General features: G+C 42.7%; 1 protein-coding gene, 1 long non-coding RNA gene and 1 pseudogene across 4 annotated transcripts in view; 1 reads left to right on the forward strand and 2 right to left on the reverse strand.

Moving 5' to 3' along the window:
- The window catches only part of LOC147916141 (uncharacterized), a 15,227-nt gene extending 12,305 nt beyond the window's left edge, over positions 1-2,922 (forward strand). The window contains exons 3-4 of one of the 3 annotated variants that reach the window (XR_015553440.1): positions 963-1,212; positions 2,220-2,922. This is a non-coding gene — a long non-coding RNA (uncharacterized LOC147916141). The remainder of the gene's footprint in view (positions 1-962; positions 1,213-2,219) is intronic. The other 2 variants (XR_015553442.1, XR_015553441.1) reach the window with 2 other exon arrangements.
- Positions 1-21,334, reverse strand: part of LOC147916142 (stomatin-like protein 3) — a 22,751-nt gene extending 1,417 nt beyond the window's left edge. Inside the window, exons 1-6 of the mRNA XM_087436126.1 lie at positions 21,283-21,334; positions 8,777-8,880; positions 8,623-8,695; positions 5,138-5,220; positions 3,059-3,262; positions 1,027-1,161 (exon numbers count right to left, since the gene is read on the reverse strand). Coding sequence (XP_087292252.1) covers positions 1,027-1,161; positions 3,059-3,262; positions 5,138-5,220; positions 8,623-8,695; positions 8,777-8,880; positions 21,283-21,334 — 651 coding nt within the window. The remainder of the gene's footprint in view (positions 1-1,026; positions 1,162-3,058; positions 3,263-5,137; positions 5,221-8,622; positions 8,696-8,776; positions 8,881-21,282) is intronic.
- LOC147916137 (serine/threonine-protein phosphatase 4 regulatory subunit 2 pseudogene) overlaps positions 1-22,618 on the reverse strand; it is a 212,217-nt pseudogene that overhangs the window by 62,560 nt on the left and 127,039 nt on the right.

The raw sequence follows: 22,618 nt of genomic DNA on the forward strand, positions 1-22,618 counted from the left end.
AATTCAAGGCCTCTAATTGCCTTTTTTCCTGTCATTTTTACTTATCATAGGAGAGTTTTGAATTTTATTCTGTTGCCAGCTTAGTCTCATTCTTACAATGTAAGCATTGTTTCAAGTTCTCTCTGCTCTTGATTTCAAGTAGCAGCAAGTGCCAGCCTGATAACACTTGCTTGTTGGAAATCTCTTAAGTACTGGGCTCCTCTTCTAGTTCTCAGAATGCCCAAGAAGAATTTGGAACTCAGCTGCCCCATCCATGGGAACTCACTGCCTGTGTGCAAAGCACCCTCCCATCCATCATGGGCAAGCCCACTGCTTGGAAGCTACTGGAGCTTAGCAGATGAAGCAGGGATGTGTAAGGAATGAGGGCAGAGGAAAACCTTCATTGGCTTACAAGTAAGATTCTGAAGAGCGTACAGGAAGGGCTTCTAATCTTAATTGGTTTCCGATTCTTCAGGAAACCCATCCACATAGACATGAAGGCTATAGATCCCACAGATGCAGGAACACTCGAGGCCAGGGTGTGCTTACATTTTGTAATTCTAACCTGGATTGTACTTAATCATCCCTCTTTTCATCCAGTACACTTAACACATTAGAACAAAGATGCTCAAAAGACGAGCACAAAGTTGGCTACATCAGAATCACCAGCTTTATAAAAATGCAGGTTCCTGGGCCCACTGGGACTCTGCTCACCGAGTCTGAGGTGAGGCCTGGGAACTGGTGTTTGCTGAGTTCAATTCTCTCTAGGAAACTCATGTGCAGCCAGAGTTGGGACTCACCTTGCTAAGTCACTGAGCAAGTTGCCGAGTGCCCCCTTGACCCAAGACCTGTTACCAAGCTTCCTCGAAGTACGTTAGGCTGCCCATTACCTTTTAAATCAGGGGGCAATTCTCAGTCAAAACTGTAAAACAGAAACACTTTCCTTATCAAAATAATTAAGGGAGCCTGATTTTCCATTCAAGCTCTATCCTCGTCTGCTCCAAGGCGAGCCAGCTTGCCCTCCAGTGTAGACGGAGTAGCCCTTACCCTGGCCCTTGCTTCCCGGGTGGCCTCGGCCTCAGCTGCCATGGACCTCTGCAACTGCACAGGAATCCGGACATCTTTGATTTCCACTCGGGCCACTCGGATCCCCCACAGCTCGGTGGCATCATCAAGTATCGTCTGTTTCCGAGTCAAAGGAAAGGACATTGATCAGAAGACAGGTGACGTGATGTACGTCTCTGATATGTTTTATATTGCAGGATAAATGCCTCTTCCCCTTCTTCTTTTGTGTTTACAGCATTTGCAGTGAGACAGTCTGAGAAAAGGAACAGCAGTTCTTATTGCTCACTTCCTGAAATTGAAGTGAATCCCAGGAAGGATTCAGTAACAAAACTTGATAGATCTTTTAGAGGATGGTCTCCCAGCAGGATTCACTCCAAAACCAGCCCTAATGAAATATATGCTGTCCATCTAGATTTGAGCAAATACCCCAAGTTTTCCTGTTGCTGACATCAAGCAGGCAGCAATGCATGTGTTTCTCAGACAGCTGGATTTTGTCTTGGCTCTGCCATTTGCAGCTGTGAATTATTGGGCTAGTTACTCAACCTCCCTGATTCTCAGTTTTCTCACCTATTAAAGGTTGCCTTTCAGGCTGGCCCCGTGGCTTAGCGGTTAAGTGCGTGTGCTCTGCTGCTGGCGGCTCAGGTTTGGATCCCGGGCGCACACCGACGCACCACTTCTCCGGCCATGCTGAGGCCGCGTCCCACATACAGCAACTAGAAGGATGTGCAACTATGACATACAACTATCCACTGGGGCTTTGGGGGAAAAAATAAATTTAAAAAAAGTAAAAAAATATTAAAGGTTTCCTTTCACGCCTGTCATGAGGTTTGGCGGTAACACATGTAAGATATCTATCAGTGCCTAGCAAGGACTCAATAAATATTATTTTGAGATATTATTTTTCTTGCTCCGTTTAACCTCTGCCCTGTGGCCAGTTTTAAACAAGGTAGCAAGATACGTTTTTTAGAGCAGAAGCAGCCTAAATCAAAGATATTCTTGTCCTTTGTAAAAGCTTAAAACCATTGAGGATCTCTTGCTTGTTATCCTGGAGAGGGAGGGATGAGAAAGAATGCCTTGCAAAATAGTGAGATCACGTGGGCAGTTCCCTCGAAGGGGAGGGGGCAGAGATGTTACCAAATGACAAGTGATCCCTTGCCTTTCTGTGTTCCCTGCAGAAGCCCAGGAGACGGTGAGACCTCACAGGATACCAGTGACGCGACTGCAGCCGGGGAAACATCTGAGTTGTCAAACTCACAGGGCTCTTACAAATGACACGGAGAGTGATGGTGCAGAACTGATATTATCTCACAAACCCTTACAGCCTTTGTGCTACATTAGGGACTGGAGGAGATGCCAAGAAGGACCAAAGGTGAATTTCCTTCCTAACTAACAGAAGGGAGACTCAGAATCAAAATTTAATTGATTTAAGAAAATACAGAAATGTAATTGTCCATAAACTAGGGTGTGCAAGAGGTGAGCTGGATCCCTGCTACAATCTCATCAACATTTTAATTATGATGATATTAATATTGTGGTTGATATCGCTGGTATGACGTCAGATTTTCCAGGGATGGCAGGCCTGTGCTGACTCAACCGCATCCTCTTCTAACTGCCACACTCCACTGAAATGCAGGAATACACGGCTGCGCTTCTTCTGGAGCAATCCTAGCTAAAAATAAATCTGGTCTCCGACCTCCTCAGAAAAGGCTAAAGTGTACAATGCTAATTCATAATTTTGAATTCCAAAGAAAATGGATAAAGCACATAATTCCAAGAGCTCCTTCCTCCTACCCAGATATTTAAATTTAACCTCGTGATTATAAAGAAACAAAACCACAAACTGAAGCCCATCTGTTTAGAGCAGGCTGTGTGTGTGTGTGTGTGTGTGTCCGCACGCACATGCACGTGCACATGTGTGCACACGGAGATGCTTTGAACTGCTGAGATTTGATAATCACTGAGGACTAAAATGAATGAATTAAAGATGCAGGCTGTCAGTTCCCGGTGTCTTTACCTGGATGTTATGGGCGATCTCTTCTCTGCCAGCTAAGATTTGGGACAAGGTCTGTGTCCCCAAGACATTTCTTAGAGTGGTCTGAGCCAGCAGAAACGTAGCTTGGTGGACATCGTTGACATTAGCCACGGCCGAGACAGCGCTATAGATTCTGTAATAGACAACTCCATCCACTTGAGTAGTCACAGAGTCTCTGGTGAGAATCTGGAGAGCAAGTACAGAGAAAATCACATGTTTATGACTTTCACAACCATAGACAAGGTGTCAGCCAGCTCAGGAGCCTCTCCACAGGAGGAGGGCATTAATGACAACTCAGTCACCAAAAATCCGTCCTGGCTTGAATACAACATCGTCCTAGTTGGTAACAAAATTCCTACACATGTGTGGTCTGTACCTCTCCCCGTAACTTCATGTCAGGGAAGTCTTATATCCCATAGGCAGAGGCCCTTGATTAGCCATGGTGAGAACAGGCACTTTAGTTTTAAAAGGTCATGGTAGAACCTGCTGGAATTCTCCCTTCTAAACAGAGATAGAACCCCTGTTTCCCTGATACTAGAAATATTTTTGGTTTTCAGTTTTTTTAATATATATATATATTTTTGTGTGTGTGTGTGAGGAAGATCAGCCCTGAGCTAACATCCGTGCCAATTCTCCTCTTTTTTTTTTTTGCTGAGGAAGACTGGCCCTGGGCTAACATCCGTGCCCATCTTCCTCCACTTTATACGGGATGCCCCCACAGCACAGCCTGACAAGCGGTGCATTGGTGCGCGCCTGGAATCCAAACCCGGGCCGCCAGCAGCGGAGCACCGGCACTTAACCACTACGCCACGGGGCCGGCCCCGTTATATATATATGTATTTTTATTGATGTCTTAATAGTTTATAACATTGTGAAATTTTGGTTGTACATTTTTGTTTGTCGATCACCATACACATGTCTCCCTTCACTTGGTTTTCAGTTTTTATCAGACTTGTTGAACAGCAGTGCTTCTTAGAAAACATAGATGGCACCAGAGATCGTGTACTGTATTCATGTAAAGAAAAATCAATTTAGCTTTACATAGAGGCTCTGCATTAATCATTCTAAATAATGCAGCAAGGTCCTTTGGAGCAAATGAGATTTCCGGTTGTACTGTGGGAGCAGAACCTAGAACTCCCTTCTGCCTAGAACTGTCTACCATGGAGCCAGAAAAGGCCCACGATAGGTCACTGAGCATCCCGAGCTCTCTCATGGCTGGGGTGAATCCTAAAGTAAGGACTGCTGTTCCCACCAGCGGCATGCAGACATCATTGTTGAGTCTTGATTGAATTTCCTGGACCAGAAAGAAGAAAATTAACATTTACTGACAAATGTTGATTTTCTCTCTTCTCATCTCCTTTGCCCTCCCACATCATAGGTCCTACTCACATTTTCTTCCCTCTTGCTGCATCATTTGGTTATCAGAGAGTGACATGATTATTAGTAACTCTGTTTCTCTCTCCTATTGCCCAGTTACTGTTTTTGTTCATTTATTTGCAATACTTTAAGAATTGAAAAGAATTATTTAAAATCCAAATGTGGGTAGGCCCTGTACAGCATCTGCTGTTTCTCCAATACTACCCCACTTTCTTGCATCCAAACACAAAAAAAATTTAAGGCAAAGGTGAGTGATACCGATATAACTAAAAAATCTGAGAAGGGATGGAGAGGACAGTACTGTCACCAACCACTGCCCTCTGCCAAATTAAATTCAGCTCTTTCATATAATGATTTATTTGTCTCTTCTGAGCATCTGCTCTGTCCTCCTCCATCCCAGCTTCTCTGCCAACTGAATCCCTTGTCTCTCCTCTCTTGGGCTTTCTCCTACCCAGTCATTCCACATCTTCTAGCCAGTCGGCCCTTGCCCCGGCTTCATTCTCATTTGGCAAAACAAAGCCCAGTAGTTTGAGAAGCCACCTAGGCCTCCTCACACAGGTCTCTATGGGGATTCAGTTCATCTTCCCCTTTAGAGTTTAAAAACATACTGTTAAATTTCAGTTGTCCAAGTAATGGGAAAGATATCGGTTTTATTTCTAGTAACATATCTTTAACCAGTGTTACCTCTTGTGGAGGAATGTTGCAAGTAACAGTTCGGAGATCAACTTTGACAAACACATCTATGCAGGGCAGGACCAGGATCAAACCTATGCAAAAGAAAATGTGGATTAAAATTTCACCCTATTGAAAATAACTACAACAAATTGTCTCCTAGCTATATGGTACATCATTCTCATGGGACTATAGATGTTTCTCAGATGATCTTCAATATGTACACCTATAACTTTGGGGAAAATTATTTCCTCCCATCAGTTAATGACTAAAGAAAAGTGGTTCCCTAGGAATTTAAATCTTTTGGTAAAAAGCTAAAGATCCTGGACATTTAATTTTTAGATTTTATTTTTAAAATACTCAATCTACTTCTGTCCAAGTGTTGAATTTAACAATTTAAAAGGATATTTTGAAAATTGGTTTCCCTATATTAAAGCTGTCTGTATAAAAGATTAAATAATAGATTTTTGACCTTGAATATCAGTGGCTGTCAACGTTCTCATTCATCTTCAATAGTACTGAAGGAATGTTAGAATTAAAATCTTCCCAGGATTTCAGAGTCCCTAAAACCAATGTATTGCAGAATTTACAGTTTCTCCATAGCTGTGTTCTAGTTCAAGTCAATGGCATTCCACAATTGTAAGCACTTTTACTTCCCTCTGTGTTGAGAAGTATTTAGATTGGGCTGGGGGGGGGGAAGGATGGGGAAGAAGAAAAGTCATCTGAGGATCCTATGACTCCTTAGCATTCCCCTGGTGAATGCTCTCTCTAGCAAGAATTACAAAGATTAGAACCCCAAGGGATGTCAGCAAGATGAGGACACCAATCCATTTCCATTTACCAGAAAGTTTTTGTGCTATTGTTTGTATTTTCAAAGAAGAAACAAGTTTTTAGGTTGAGTACCATGCAAAAGGCTGGTAGCATCAACAGAAAATGCTGCTCAGGTACTTTCTTTCTTTTGGTCTCTAAACCTTTCTGAGACTTGTGGTGAGAATTACTGCCTAGGGCGGCCCGGTGGCTTAGTGGTTAAGTGCGCGCGCTCCGCTGCTGGCGGCCCGAGTTCGGATCCCGGGTGCACAGTGACGCGCCACTTCTCCAGCCATGCTGAGGCCGCGTCCCACATACAGCAACTAGAAGGATGTGCAGCTATGGCATACAACTATCTACTGGGGCTTTGGGGAAAAATAAATAAAATTAAAAAAAAAAAAAAAGAATTACTGCCTAATTTTACTTCCTTTTTTGGTGCCAGGTCACTGGTTAAGATCATGGCCCTTAGAACTAGAGAGAGTTAAATCCTAGCCCTACCAATTACTAGCTTGTGACCTGGGAACATTCACCTAACTTTTCTGAGCTTCAGTTGCCTAATATATATGTAAGATGGTGGTGAAGATTAAGCATGATTCAACATGATAAAGAAATAAAGCACTTAACACCATGCCAGGTATGTATTAAGTGCTCAAGAAGTGCCAGCTCTTATTATTAATACTTTTATTATTAAGGGATAATTTACAATTTACAAAAGTGGAGAGGTTTTCCATTAGCAATTTGGCTTGTTTCCCTCCGGCTCTTATGACATTCTGAGGTAACTCATTAGCCCCAGAGACATGTATGACGAGAGCAGTTATCCTGGGACATTTAGTGGTGAAATCTTCTGGGAAAATTCATTTAAAAGAGATACATTTTTCTCTAGAGTCCTCCAAGTTATAGCTCTTCTACCTCTCTCAAATCCAATTTTATTCTCATTTACAGTCTTAGCCGCACCATATGCAACATGACTAGGAAGGGGTTAACCTTGTTCTGTTATACCTCAGTTGGATGATTCTTATACTTCTGTTTTGACAAACTCGTAAGAGCATCCATAATAAGTCCCTTCTGCCTTCTTTCTCTTAGATTCTTTATGAAATTAGACAAGTAGGATTATAATACTTGAAATGGCCAAGCCTCCTTCACAAGCTTCTCCTTTGAAGTTTCTCACTTATTTTTGTGTGTGTGTGTGAGGAAGATCAGCCCTGAGCTAACATCTATTGCCAATCCTCCTCCTTCCCCACCCCCCCCAAAGCTCCCGTAGATAGTTGTATGTCATAGCTGCACATCCTTCTAGTTGCTGTATGTGGGACTCGGCCTCAGCATGGCCGGAGAAGCGGTGCGTCGGTGCGCACCCGGGATCCGAACCTGGGTCTCCAGTAGCAGAGCGTGCGCACTTGACCGCTAAGCCACGGGCGGCCCTCTCACTAGTTTTTTTAATGTAACAGGTATCTGAGTGCCTGCCCCAGTGCATGGCCAAGGACAGCACACACACAGTCACAGTGAGTAAGAGTTCCTGCTCCTGGAGATCTTACCGTCCCGTGGGCGGGAGAATGATTTTACTCAAATACTTCACACTAAGGGGCAGAAAACAAATGTTATCAGAGAAGCATAGCTAATAATTATTGTTTTCCATGTATCTTCTAAGATGCTGTTTTTGATAGCCTCTCTTTTCAAGAATATCAGAATTTATCATGTGAAATTGCCATTTTTGTCAGTCAAAAACAAAGAGTAGGGGCCAGCCCCTGGCGTAGCCCTTAAGTGCGCGCGCTCCGCTGCTGGCGGCCGGTGGTTCAGATCCCTGGCGTGCACCGACGCACCGCTTGTCCCGCCATGCTGTGGCGGCGTACCACATAAAGTGGAGGAAGATGGGCACAGATGTTAGCCCAGGGCCAGTCTTCCTCAGCAAAAAGAGGAGGATTGGCATGGATGTTAGCTCAGGGCTGATCTTCCTCACACACACACAAAATTAATTAATTAAAAACAAAACAAAACAAATATTAGGAATTTCACATAGTTTAGCTAAATATATACCCTCAAGTTATGAGTATTAAATCAGTACCTTAGTTCTAGGGAGTTTTAGTGCCTGATACTCCCCCTCCACCCCCCAAAATCTCATCCTTTTATAACATGAACAGTTTGGGACATTTTTATTCTAAGTTTGTGGAGAAAGAACAGAAATAAACACTACATTTGACAAAAGGAGTTGTACAATGGCTTCCAGGTCTGTTTCTATTAATCTACTTGCCAGGAGAGGAAATTACCTTTTACTTTTCCAGTACGTCTTTTCAAAGAGTGAGAATGAACAACCAGCTCCTGGAATACTCTCCCTGAGTAATGTAATCATCTCCCTCTGCCATTTCCTCCCGCCTCTCATTCTTCCGTCGTTCTCTGAGTGGCCCAGGTAATAAGTGACGTCCAGCCAGTGTAACCAGAGCCACTCTTTGCTCATGTTCACTGAAACTCTCAGAGGGAGTGTTAGGAAGCAGGTCCAGATTTCCTAAGCCTCCAATAGTGGTCTGGTGGTCACTCCCATTAACTTGCATAAGAGGACAACATCATTCAATTACAGAAAGGCTAGGGCTCCAGCTCCCTGTGAGTTTTCACTGCCTCTCAATAGGCACTGCCAGGGAAAATATTGGTGGCAGGAGTGGTGGTAATAGGTGCCCATGATCCTTGTCAGGGAGTCCTACCTGGCCCTTTGGCTTTGTCAGCTTGGATGCGTCCCAGTCGGAATACAACAGCACGTTCATACTCCTTAATGATCTAAGAGATGAAGGGAGAGCATTTAGTCTTAATGGCTCATCAGCTCCTATAGAGAGGCCAATTTATTTCCCAGGGTATTACCTTCAAGCACATCCATATGGAGACAGGGAAGGTAATGATCATCAACAGCAAAGAAAGGGAATAGAGGATCCAGCCACACACGCCAAGACGTTTACTGTTGATGCCTAGGAAGTGAGAGGGAAGCAGCCTGTCACTGATGTGGCTCTTACAACAGGCATCCAGTTGTGTGGGTGAGGAAACTACCCAGAGGGCTGGCCAAGCCTGAGGGGACTGAGGAAGCAACCTAAATCTTCGCACACCCATGAATGCAGGAAACGCACACACACACACAAACAACATTCATTCGGGGTTTTAGATTAAAATCGACTTGTCCCTTCCAAGAAAAGTCTCATAGCAATCGACAATAATAATTACCATTACATGTCATGATTTATTATTCTTAAAACACATAAAACAGTGTTACTCAGAGTGTGATCCGTTGACTACTCACATCAGAATCATGAAGGTGCCATTTTAAAAGGCAGATCCCTGGGCCTGGAGAATTCTCCAGGTGAAATTCAAGGCAAGCTCTGAGGTAGATAGGTAAGTACTATTATCCCCAGAGGGAGACAATGTGGCACAAGGAAAAACATTTTGAAGCGTCTTTAGTTATGAGTTTCTATGAGAGCTCTCTGACTTACCAATGCTGTGGCCTTAGGTAAGCCACTCAATGCTTCTGAGCCTCCATTTCTTCATCTGTAGGAGGGGAGTAGAAATTACCTACCTTGAAGTGTCCGATGACAATTAAATGAGATTATTTTGTTTTGGCTCCTGGCCCGTACATTAATATCTATATTAGTAAATGTATACTACTGTAATTCCATTTCACAGATTGATGGATATTACAGAGACTTGTCAGACGTCGATATTTTACGTTTCTGACTTTTGATGGAATTTTGTTACATTGGCTCATTACCTTAGATGTCTTTCTCCTAATCACATATCATGGTTACAGGGACATGTTGGCCTAATGAATATTGCCTTGCAATAAGATGGGACCAAGTTCAAATCAAGTCTCATGTCTTAGAATTCCTGTTTGTGAAACATACAGGTCTGGCTGACCCTTTTACTTTAGAATTCTTTATATTCACTATTTCATCTTCTTTTTAATCCTCGTTCCTTTTTGTTCTCCTCTCCTTGACAACCACCCCATCCTCCCCCCTAGACTTCCTCCAATTGATTCACATTCTCCACACATGCACTAGAACTAATTATATTTACTAGACATCTCCACCCAGAATATCCCACAAACACCTTGTGCTATCTCTGTCTCAGTTAATGCCTTAACTGTCCACGCTGTCGTCCAGGTTAGAGACGCAGGGTCATCACTGCTTCCCCCCATCCAACCCCAGAAGTCACCAAGTCTGACGGATACCACCTCAAATCCATCCTCACTTACCCATTTTACTGATACTGACTGGTTGGTGCCCAAGCCATATATTTTTGAATATTTAGGAAGATTCTAGGACCTTGCTCTTACAAAAAATGCTGTGGTGAATGCTTTTTAATGTGTGTTTTTGTGCACTTGTATAGGATAAATTCTTAGCAGTGGAAGTGTCAGGTCAAAGGGATTAGTATTTACAATTTTGATAGATGGTAAATGCCCTTCAAAGAGTTTGTACCAACCTGCCCTCTCATCAACAGCACACCATGACACTGTGCCTATTGCCACATGCCCTGTCCTCACTAGACATTTCCAGTCTTCTCAATTGTGACATTCTGATAGATAAAAAGTATCTAAGTTTTAGATACATATTTAGCAGTAAAAACTTTTGGGTGCAAATGTCCTTGTATAGGCTCTAAATACACATCAAGATATACTCAACAACAATAAGGGCTTGTCTGCATATGCCAAAGTTTGTTTATTGATTGATTGATTGATTGATTGATAGATTTTTGTGAGGAAGACTAGCCCTGCGCTAACATCCGATGCCAATCCTTTTTTTTTTTTTTTGCTGAGGAAGATTGGCCCTGGGCTAACATCCGTGCCCATCTTCCTCTGCTTTATATGGGACGGTGCCACAACATGGCTTGACAAGCGGTGCATTGGTGCACGCCCAGGATCCGAACCTGTGAACCCCGGGCTGCTGCAGCCGAGCGTTCGCACTTAACTGCTGCACCACCAGGCTGGCCTCCTGCATGTGCCAAAGTTTAAATTCCTAAAATATCACTTTCCAAACCCTTGGGCCACATTGAAGTGGATCAAACTATCACTTTGCAGGGCAAGAAGACGTTTTGTGCATTCTCATAGACTCTTTGTTGTATTTTATTTATTAGTGCCTTTTTTTGTGTGTGTGAGGAAGATCAGCCCTGAGCTAACATCCATGCCAATCCTCCTCTTTTTGCTGAGGAAGACCGGCCCTGAGCTAACATCTATTGCCAATCCTCCTCCTTTTTTCCCCTCTTTTCTCCCCAAAGCCCCAGTAGATAGTTGTATGCCATAGTTGCACATCCTTTCAGTTGCTGTATGTGGGACGCCGCCTCAGCATGGCCGGACAAGCAGTGGGTTAGTATGCGCCCTGAGATCCAAACCCGGGCCGCCAAGTAGCGGAGCGTGCATACTTAACTGCTAAGCCACAGGGCCGGCCCCCATTAGTGCTTTTTTATTATTGTTAATGATACAACCTATATATACATTCTCATTGCGAAAAGAATATCTGTCCAAGCAATGCAGATAAAACTAAAGTCCCCTTGACTCTCCTCTCAATTCACTTTTATCTAGAAGGTCTCATAGTTATCAATGTATTATGAATATATATCGATAATATGTATATTATCGATATATATCAATAGTTATCTATATTTCCTTATAGAGCCATTCCTACGTATTTACATACATGAAATCTACATGTATGTACAATTAGAAAACTCTTGGTTTAGATTTGTAGATTTTGTGAGAAACAACATCACACTGTATCTGTTTCTACTTTTTTTCCTTAACTGAATATATCTTGGAGATATTTCCATGTCATTACATACAGATCTACCTCATTCTTCTTAATTGTTGCCTACTATTCCATCCTAAACCTGTGTCTCAATTTACTTAGCCATTCTCCTATTGATCAACATTAAGGTTACTTGCAATTTTTACCTTTACAAACAAGGCTGCAATACTGTGCTTCTACACGCCTCTCTGGGACAACTTGCACTTTCCTGGAATCTTGACAAAAGCATTGAGAAGGCAGCACAGTTCCTGCCACCTTTGGTGTTCCCTCCCTGCTGACACTGCAGTGTGTGGTACTCGGGGACCTTGGGGTGCTCCAGGCTGTGACTTTAACAATGCAGGACACACAGGCAGCTGGGACTCCAACAAGGACACCAGCTACGCTTTAGGCCCGGAGCCAGCCCTAGGTATTTCCAGAGTAGCTACAGCCTTAACAGCAAGCTGCATAAACAAGTGTTTGTCACAGAGAAAATGGCCCTGACCTACAGGAGCTCCTCGGGAGTCCCGTCAAGCCCTTGCATCCTTAATGGGAGTGGGGTCTGTTAGGTACTAAATGTGCTGAGACAAGAGATGAGGACGCGATTAGTCTTCCAAGATTTACACCTGAGCATAGAATTACCCAGGCCTCTGCTGCTGGGAGACTTGTGGAGCCTGTGGGATGTCATTAGCCGCCGCCTAAGGCGCTGTTGTCAGCCTCCCTGCAGGGCTCCAGGGGGAGCACAAAGCCTGCTTTTACGGCTTCCAGCAGAGCAAATCTTTCAGCCAGCCTTCCCCCCATCCCACCCCCTCCCACAGTCAAAACCAGGATGCTGTGCTGAGAAGCGGATTTGAGGATGACAATTCTGACTGAAAGGATATGCAGGGATTGCATTACAAAGGAGCTTCAGAAATCTTCCATACCACCTTTCCTTCAACCTACACAAGGCTCCTGCCAGAACCTTCCCTGAGACTAAGGGGATAATGGAAGGAAAAGGAGCCACACAACCTCTCTGTTAGCCACTAAGCGCTGAGCACATTTAATCATCTCCTGCTTTATCCAAATCCATGGATGTGCATTTTCTGTGGGTAACTGTCATGATACCATAAAGCCATCATCATGTGCTTACTTCCTGGTAGAGAACTGGATTTTGCCACCTCCAACAAATTGACCAAGATTTATTATTCATCCATTTAACAAATATTTTACCAGTTATACACCAGGCACTGTGCTGGAGCTGAGGATACAAAGGAGAATAAGATGGGGAAAGTCCCATCAAGAGTTCAAGTCTAGTTCAAGTCTAGCGCTTCAAGTCTAGACCATAGGGACAGGCGTAATAATAGAATCAGGGCTCTGCTGTGCTTCCTTCTAGGATGTGTAGAGCTGGTGATATAAGTGGAGATTCCCTCCTGTATGTGGCTGTGACAAAGAACAGGAGAATGTTTCGTCAACATCTTTCCTTCAGTCTGCAAAGAGAAAGGTAGAGCCATCAGGCACGGAACCCGAGGCCCAGCGCTGCTGACACTGGGAGAAGGACTCTGGGACCTCAGTCGGAAGGACTTTAAAGATAACGAAGGCCAATTCTTCATTTTGCAGACAGAAAACTTCCTGGTTAGTGTTGTCACCATCATCATTTTCTCTCTCCTTAAGTAAGGTGCTACCCACAAATTCCACAAACTGCCAGTAATTCATGTCTACCTTTATTGACTTAGGCAGTGAGGCAAAACCAAGCTTTGCTTGTAGAGGTGCACCTCTGGGGCTTTGTTCCTGGTGCTTAAACACAGCACAGAGCACCAGCGGAGACTTGAACACCCTTTAGGATTAGGGGTAAACACTCCAGGCAAGATTTGTAACTCGTGTGAGGCCAGAAAGGAGGGGAGAATATTCCCAATCACTAGCCCCACTTAGATAGCATTGAAGTGGAAATGAAGTTTAGTAAATAAAACAGGTGAGGTGACTTGGTTGTTTATTTCCTAACTTTGGCTTGGTCAACAGTATTTAAATATTAGATCAACACTACATGTAATTCTTGCCGACAGATCTGTGTTACTGTAAATAGTCATTTCCTCTCTAAGCAGAAATAGCCATTTGGGTGCTATGATGCTGTTTAAAAGCACCAAAACAGAATGATGTGCGTTACATATCAGGGAAATGAACATTAAAACCACAATGAGATAATAATACACAGCTTCCAGAATAGCAAACATTCAAGACTGACAATATGACATTTTAGCAAAGTTGTGGAGCAACTGGAGCTTTCATGTATGCAAATTGATACAATCACCTTGAAAAACTATTTGGAAGTATCTACTAAAGCCAGGGCATACTTACCTTATGACTCAGTGTTCAACTTCTAAGTAATACCTGAGAGAAATGAGTGCTGATTACAGCGAAAAACATATTCAAGAATGTTCATTGCAATTTTATTCTCCAAGAGACGAAGGGCCACCCAAACCCATCAACAGTACAATGAATAAAGTTGTGATGTGTTCATACAAAGGAATATTACTCAGAAAGAGAAAAGATGAGCCTACTGCCATATGCAGAATATGGATGAATCTCACAGACAAAATATTGGGCAAAATAAGCCAGACACAAGAGTCCGTAATTTTTGATTCCATGTATAAGAGTATATACTGTATATCTCACTTATACTGTACCACTTCACTCAAGAACAAGCAAAACTAATCTATTATGTTTGAAGTCAGGGTAGTAGCTGTCTCCAGGTAGTGGGGTTGCCGGTGGTTGGGTGTTATCTGGGAAGGGACGAGGGAGCATATTAGGTGCTGGAAATGCTCCGTGATCTTGATCTGGATGCTTACATAGACTTACACATAGAGAGCCTATGGAAATACACAACGACCAACCAAATGAGAAAGTAAAGGCTATTTATTCTGAATTTGCTGAAGCAAGGGAGTCAGCCACTGTCAGTTGAGTTTTGGCAGAGACACAAAGGCAGGCAGAGGAGTGGGGAAGCTTTAGCGTGAACCAAAGGGAAGGCTCCAGGTGTGCCCCGACTGGAGGCTGTGGGCCCCACTAGACGTGGGACATCCTATGTGATTGGTTAGGGTGCACATTTGGCTTTCTCTGGTTGGTCCTAAGTTGGAAGCAAGGACAAAAGTAGGGAAGCTGTCAGTATATAATCAAGTCCTGGCCATTTTGGGCTGGTAGACACAGAAGTGATTGTTTACTTGCTGGATTGTTACTAGAGATAACAAGCTGGTGCTTCCTGCAAGTCTGACTTATTGCAGCCTGGCTTCCTGGGCTGATTATTGTAGAGAAAGCGTTGGTTTCCTGGGCAGGCTACTGCAGGTCGTGGATCAAAGTTCTATTTTTATATATAGTCCAGCCACTGTCTGTTTATATATTTAATCTCTCAAGCCAAACACTTAAGACTTGTGCTCTTTATTGTACGTATCTCATACCTCAATAAATAATTCAAATAAAGATCAGAGAATATAAGCTCAGGCTAGTACTAAGGATGGAAAACTCACTGCTTGTTCTGCATTCTCAGAAAGCAGGGGACAGAGAGAATGGAAAACCTTCAGCAAAGGCAGCCTGACGACAGACGGGAGACAGTGCCGAGCAGGGACTGAAGGTGCAGGCCCCTAGTCAATCGGCCACATGTTCTAATGGAGACACCTCCATTTGAGAGCCAGATGACATCTCACAAGGCACTTAGCCTGCTTAAGTCTTAGTTTCCTCCTCTGTTAATACAATAATAACTAGTTATGAGGATTAAGTAAATCACATGGAAAGGAATTATTAGCTGTATCAGGAGGCCCTCTAGTCAACCAGGCCATTGCCTAGGATTTTCCTCGAGGTGTATTTTGGTCAAGACAGCCTAACATTTTCCTCAGCTTTTTTTGTGTGCGTGAGGAAGATCAGCCCTGAGCTAACATCCCTGCCAATCATTTTTGCTGAGGAAGACTGGCCCTGAGCTAACATCCCTGCTGATCTTCCTCCACTTTATGTGGGACGCCGCCACAGCATGGCCTGACAAGTGGTGAGGCCATCCGCGCCCGGGATCCGAACCTGGGTAGCCAGCAGTGGAGCGCACGCACTTAACTGCTACACCACAGGGCCTGCCCCCTCCCTCAGCTTGATCAGATGTTAAACGGATCCTTCCCTTTAAAAAGAGCATTTTCTGGGGCCGGCCCGGTGGCACAAGTGGTTAAGTGCACACGTTCGCTGTGGCGGCCCGGGGTTCGCCGGTTCGGATCCCGGGTGTGCACCGACGCACCGCTTGTTAAGCCATGCTGTGGCGGCGTCCCATATAAAGTGGAGGAAGATGGGCATGGATGTTAGCCCAGGGCCAGTCCTCCTCAGCAAAAACAGAGGAGGATTGGCATTGGATGTTAGCTCAGGGCTGGTCCTCCTCACAAAAAAAAAAAAAGAGCATTTTCTTTCTTTCTTTTTTTTTTTTTTGTGAGGAAGATCAGCCCTGAGCTAACATCTGATGGCAATGCTCCTCTTTTTGCTGAGGAAGACTGGCCCTCGGCTAACATCCGTGCCCATCTTCCTCTACTTTATACTGGATGCTGCCACAGCATGGTTTGACATGCAGTGGGTGGGTGCCCTCCCGAGATCCGAACCTGCAAGCCTCGGGCCTGGGAAGTGGAGCATGCGCACTTAACCGCTGGGCCACCTGGCAGGCCCCTAGAGCATTTTCTTTAGAACACTTATCATTGTAAATTCTTTCTCTGCCCCTTTGAGATGTAAATCTTTTTTAAAGCCTTTTGCCAGTTTTATAACCCAGGACTATCTTCTCAAGGACCTGGGAACTATTCTTTTGAAATGTAATCATCAAAGAAGATAGCATGGCCGGCCAGTGGCTTAGCGGTTAAGTGTGCGCACTCTGCTGCTGGTGGCCTGGGTTTGGATCCCTGGCGCACACCGCCACACCGCTTCTCCGGCCATGCTGAGGCCGTGTCCCACATACAGCAACTAGAAGGATGTGCAACTATGACGTACAACAATATACTGGGGCTTGGGGGGGGGGGAAGGAGGAGGATTGGCAATAGATGTTAGCTCAGAGCTGGTCTTCCTCAGCAAAAAGAGGAGGATTAGCACGGATGTTAGCTCAGGGCTGATCTTCCTCACAAAAAAAAAAGAAGAAGAAGATAGCACCCCCATCTCCCAGCCTCTGTGGGAGGGTAGGAGCCTAACTTCAGTGGGCACCTTGCTCCAAGTTGTAAAAATACTACCAGTCATAAAGATATAAGAAGTTTATTAGTAAACACAGATGGCCTAGGACCAGCCCCTAAGGTTCTCCAGTACTTTTCCACTCGCTCACTCCAGCCTTTAAAAACCCTACCCCCCTTTGTTTCAGCAGAATTGGTTCAGATGGACTCCCGGCCTCTCTCTTCTACTGCAATAGTTCTTAACTAAAGTCTTTCTTGTCTGTTTAACTTTGTCTGGTGCAGTTTTTGCTTTGACAATTTACATAGTGTTTTGTTTTATTTTTAATTTTTTTTGCTTTTACTAGGTAGGATTCTAAATATCTCTGTGGATGTTCTGATCCGTCCAGATGATGGCTCTACTATATGTGCAAGAACTACATTTTCAAGGAGAACGTACAATAAAACTCTAACTCCTGAAGGTTTCTATCTCCTAAAGTAATCTGGCCACTGACTTTATAAGTTCTTTCAGATAATTTTTATTTCATTTTTTATGGTGGTAACATTGGTTTATAACATTATATAAATTTCGCGTGTACATCATTATATTTCAATTTCTGTGTAGATTACTCAGATAACTTTTAGAACCTTAAAAAAAGAGAGCGCGAGATACCAGATCTTTGGTGCAAAACTACTAAATCAGAGCTAGATGATGATCTTATCATCATCACTGGTCCTATGACCACAAAATCCCGTAATCCTAAGAGTTTTCTAAACTGTCACATGTATATCTCAACTACAGAAGGATGATCTGTGCTTAGGAGCTACATGAACTTTAGGACACATTTATACTGAGTTCCTGTTTGCCATTTGATCCTTCTGAGAAATATGTAAGATATATTTCAAAATAGAATGTTCAAAAATATGTAATAATAATGCTTTTATCTCCCATAACTGACTTCCCTTTACCCCAACATCTTCCTTTGTCTTTAGCTGAAGATGGTATTTAAGGTGGGGGGTTGGGCCATTCTGGCGAGTTACTCAGTTTTCCTGGGTTTCTCTCATGTATACATGTTATTAAACTTTGATTTTCTCCTGTTATTCTCTCATGTCAATTTAATTCTTAGACCAGCTAGAGGACCCAGAGAGTAGAGGAATTGTCTTCCTCCCCTGTAATTGTAATTTTTAGTTAACTTGTGGGTCTTCCCTGTAGATTCCCAGTGCTTTGAGAGCAGGCATTTTATTTTCTGTCTCCATCTCCTGATACACAGTAGATTCTAATTCATTCATTGAATGAATGAAGTGAATGGCACACTAAATGCTTTGAAATGTCAAGAATGATGCTCAGCAATGTAATAGATTTATTGATGTGTTTGAAGTTTCTTGTCTGGAAATATCAATCCATCAGAGCAGATTCCGTTTGCTTTCAAGAGTCACTTAACCTGAGACCCATATGGCCTCGCATTTTCTCCTTCATATGTACCACCTTACTGTACCCTTACCGCCACACCATTGTGAGAAAAAACTAAAGAGAAAATGTTTGCCTTGCACCGTTCTCTCTCCCCCACCCTGCCTTTTCTGTCAGAAATGACGACACTACCAATAGCAACAAGTGCAAATACTTTGTCCTTAAGATTTATGCCCAGTCTCCTGATGGCATTATTTATAACAGTGATAAATCAAAAGCACCCTGAAAGTACAACAATGGAGGAATAGTTAAGCAAAGCATGATATATCTACACAATATTATATTATGAATATTTTTTAAAATTTACAAAAACATGAAAAGATTATTATGGTATAATGTTAAAAGAAAAAAGTAGTAGGATGCAAAATTATACGAACAGTATGATCCTAATTGGTAAAAATATATGCATAGAAAAAATATTGGAAAAAGATTAACTAAAATATTAACAGTGGTTAATTCTGACTGGTGGAACTATGACTGGTTTATACTCTTCTGAGTTTACCTAATTTTTGATGCCTTTATGATTTTAAAAAGCAATTTTAAAATAAAAAATTAATCATGTCAAGTGAAAAAAACACTCCTTTGTGTTTCCAGAGCAAGAAAGACAAGATGCTTCCCAGCAGAAAAACAAAAGGTGTGTGGAATGAGAACAACTACCTTCCCTGGGCCTGGGAATGTAGTGTTAACAATTCTCTCCTCTTTCTTTCTTTTTTAAAGGAAGTTTTATCTTTTTTTTTTTTTTGGGTGAGGAAGATTCTCCCAGAGCTAACATCTATTGCCCATCTTCCTCTTTTTTTGCTTGAGGAAGATTAGCCCTGAGCTAACATCTGTGCCAATCTTCCTCTATTTCGTATGTGGGATGCCTCCACAGCATTGCTGACGAGTGGTGTAGGTCTGCACCCAGGATCTGTGCCCGGGATCTGAACGTGGGCCGCCGAAGCAGAGTGGGCCAAACTTAATCACCACACCACAGGGCCAGCCCCTCTCCCGTCTTTCTGTTCACTTCCAATCCTGTGGAGATACAGTCAGCAAAATGGAATCTCAGCAACTTCCTGGTTCTTTCCCTAGAGAATCAAGAATTTTAAGCACTAAACATAAAACCTAAAGTGAAACCCTACGCATAAACACTACCTTTCATCACCTATAAGTCATCTTCCCTTCTGCCTTTTTCTCTGAAATATGCACACAGCTTGCATCAAGGAACATTTTTCAGGAAAAACGTGGAATTGCTAAAAAGAAATCCTGTGCTATTCAAAGCGTGACCTCAGTATGGCATCCTCACCAGCCTGGGAATTTATTTGGATGCAAAATCTCAAGTCCATCCCAGATCTAGAGTAACAGAACTTCTAGAGGTGAGGATCAGGAATCTGTGTTTTCAAAAGCTCCCCAGGAAGATTCTTTTGCATATTAATATTGAGAAGAACTTCTAAGATTTAGATGATGGAGATTCCAATTAACTTCACTTTAACTCTTAAAGAAAAAAGAAAGAAAAAAAGAAAGAGGTGACAGAGAATCTCAAAGGCTAATGATTAGTGGTCTGCTAGTAAATGTTTAAGAAATAGGACTCTGGGGGGAAACGCCCTAATTCATAGCATTTTACAGCTTCTGATCTACCCCTCTGGCGTCAGTGAGCTTGGAGTTAGGAAGAGATGCACAGTGCCAGTGGCTTTCGAAAGCTGGTACAAGGCAGCGGCACAGTACTGCAGAAGGCTCCTGCTGCAGGTGATCACTCTCAGTTATTCGTCTAATTCATTCGACTCACGAAGGTTGAATGAACAGCTTGAAAGACTGAATAATGTTGTCTCGTTAGCGTATGCAAGATGGAGGACAGCAAGGGCAAACGTACCCCACAAATCTCAGAGAATGATTGGTATTACAGCTCTCATCAATTGTCAAAAGCATATGAAATCAGAAGTTGTAAAATATGAGCCCCATTTCTGTTTGTTCTGTGATAGTGCAGGTTTTTCATTATATTAAAAAATCAAAACCAAGTAATCCCATGAACACTTTTAAATATCTCACTGGTGATACAGCTTCAACCGTGCCACTTGCCCAGCTGATGTCTTAACCTGTTAAATGGAAGCTTAAAACGCCTCATGAACCTTCTTATTTAAGAAGATAATGAAGGGTCCGCTTGAAGAGACCTCCCACTTGCACTTCCAAACGATATTACTGCCTCCGACATATCAGTGCTGCTAGACCTGACACAAGAGAAAAGTTTCTTCTCCAATTCAGGTAAATGTATACTTTTTCATTTACAAACTGATAATGCTAAATGTGTTCTCTATTTCTAACTTGCACGATGACTTCTTTGGCAACATAAGGTACAGAGCACGGCTTAGGACACACACACACACACACACACACACACACACACGTACATCATCATCACCATCACCATCACCGTCACCATCACCATCATCATCATCATGACCTTCACCACTTTCTGGACCTCCAACAAATTTTTTAACTCTCCAAGACTCAGTTTTCTCCTTCATAAAACAAGATTATAAGAGCATCTACCTCAGAATTATCGCAGGATTTAAAAATATAATGCAAGCAAAATGCTTTGTAGTACAGAATAGCCCTTAGCATTCAAGGTAGTAGTTGGTACTTATGGCTAAGTTCTGTTTTTCTCAACTTCTCTCTGTGCCAAACATGGTGCAGCTCAAACCAACTTTTCTTTTTAATCACAGCATCATCAGATGATATTTGAAAATGGATAAATTTCAGCCTGTTCAACGCCTTTACTAACTAATGCAAACAAAATGAATGCAAAGATAAATACAAATTGTATCTAACACTGAAGAAAAAGAGCAAGTTATACACTGCTGTTCAAGAAGCAAATAAAACCACAATAAACAATGAATCCCAAATCCTGGGATCTAAGTGAAATCGAAGCCAATCTCAGTGTGAACTAATCCACCCTATGCTCATTCTATAACTCTTTATAACGCCATGACTCTCGCTTTGCTTCATATACATAAAACAAAGTTAAAGCAGGACAAAGGAACTTACCCACTAAATTCTCTTTATCCTGCTTCTCAGGAGAGGACGCCCCAGGATCCATCTCATTCTTAAGAAGCTTTTATACTTGGCCAATTTTCATGGATTTGGAGCCAGGCCTGGGCTCCAGACAGCACCCCAGACGTGCTTGGGAGAGGGTAAGAGGAGAAAGACTGAGAGAGTGAGAGAACTTCCTCTTCTTTCGTGAGCACCCAAAGGAGTAGTTACCCTGGTGAAGGAAGCCTGTTAACATAAACAAAAGGATGTCTTTCATGAGTTCAGACTGCCTGTGTTCATATAGAAAGTTCAGAAGAATATGATCTTCTGATGGTGTTGCTTCCCATAAAATATCACTATGTAATTTTCTAAATAAATTATATTTTATAAAACACTTCTATGCAACTTGTACAATTTATTCACCACATTGAACTGTCTGATACACAAGGTAAGCATATTCATCCTTATGTTTCAGATGAGAAAATTTAATCTGATTCATTCTACATAATACACTACACACTACAATACACACAACAAAAAGTGAGTGATCTTTGAAACTCGAATCTGATCATGTCACCATCCTGCTTAAAATAATCCAAAAACTGTCCATTGTTAGTTTGGAAAAGACTAAAATCCTAAGACTCTTCTAGTCTGTCCCTCCCTCCCTTTCCAGCCTCACTCACATGACACTCCCCTCACTCACTTACCAACAACCCCATTGGCCTTCTATCAATCCCACTAAAGTTATGTGTGTCCTTTATGCCACAGGGCCTTTGCACATGTTACCATATGCATAATTATTTGGTTAATGTTTGTTTCTTTCTCTAGACTAGGGGTTGGCTAACTACAGCCTGCTAGTCAAATTTAGTCTACCACCTACTTTTGTAAATATAATGTTTGTTTTTTTTTTTAAAGATTTTATTTATTTATTTCTTCCCCCCAAAGCCCCAGTAGATAGTTGTATGTCATAGCTGCACATCCTTCTAGTTGCTGTCTGTGGGACTTGGCCTCAGGATGGACGGAGAAGTGGTGCCTCGGTGCGCGCCCGGGATCCGAACCCGGGCCACCAGCATCGGAGTGTGCGCACTTAACCGCTAAGCCGCGGGGCCGGCCCTGTAAATAAAATGTTATTGGAACACAGCCACATTCACATTCTATATTATTTATGGCCACTTTTGCAGCACTTTTGCACACTTGAGTAGTTGCTATAGAGACTGTGTAGCCTGCAAAGCCTAAAATATTTACTATGCATCCCTCTGCGGAAACGTTTGCTGACCCCTGCCCTATGTCGTGAATCTCCAAGAGGGGAGTGACTAGGTCTGTGATTTTTCCTGTGGCACCTGCAGCATTT

The sequence above is a fragment of the Ceratotherium simum genome, chromosome 10, assembly GCF_057802395.1.
Source record: "Ceratotherium simum simum isolate JZ-2026a chromosome 10, ASM5780239v1, whole genome shotgun sequence".
Lineage (NCBI taxonomy): Eukaryota > Metazoa > Chordata > Mammalia > Perissodactyla > Rhinocerotidae > Ceratotherium > Ceratotherium simum.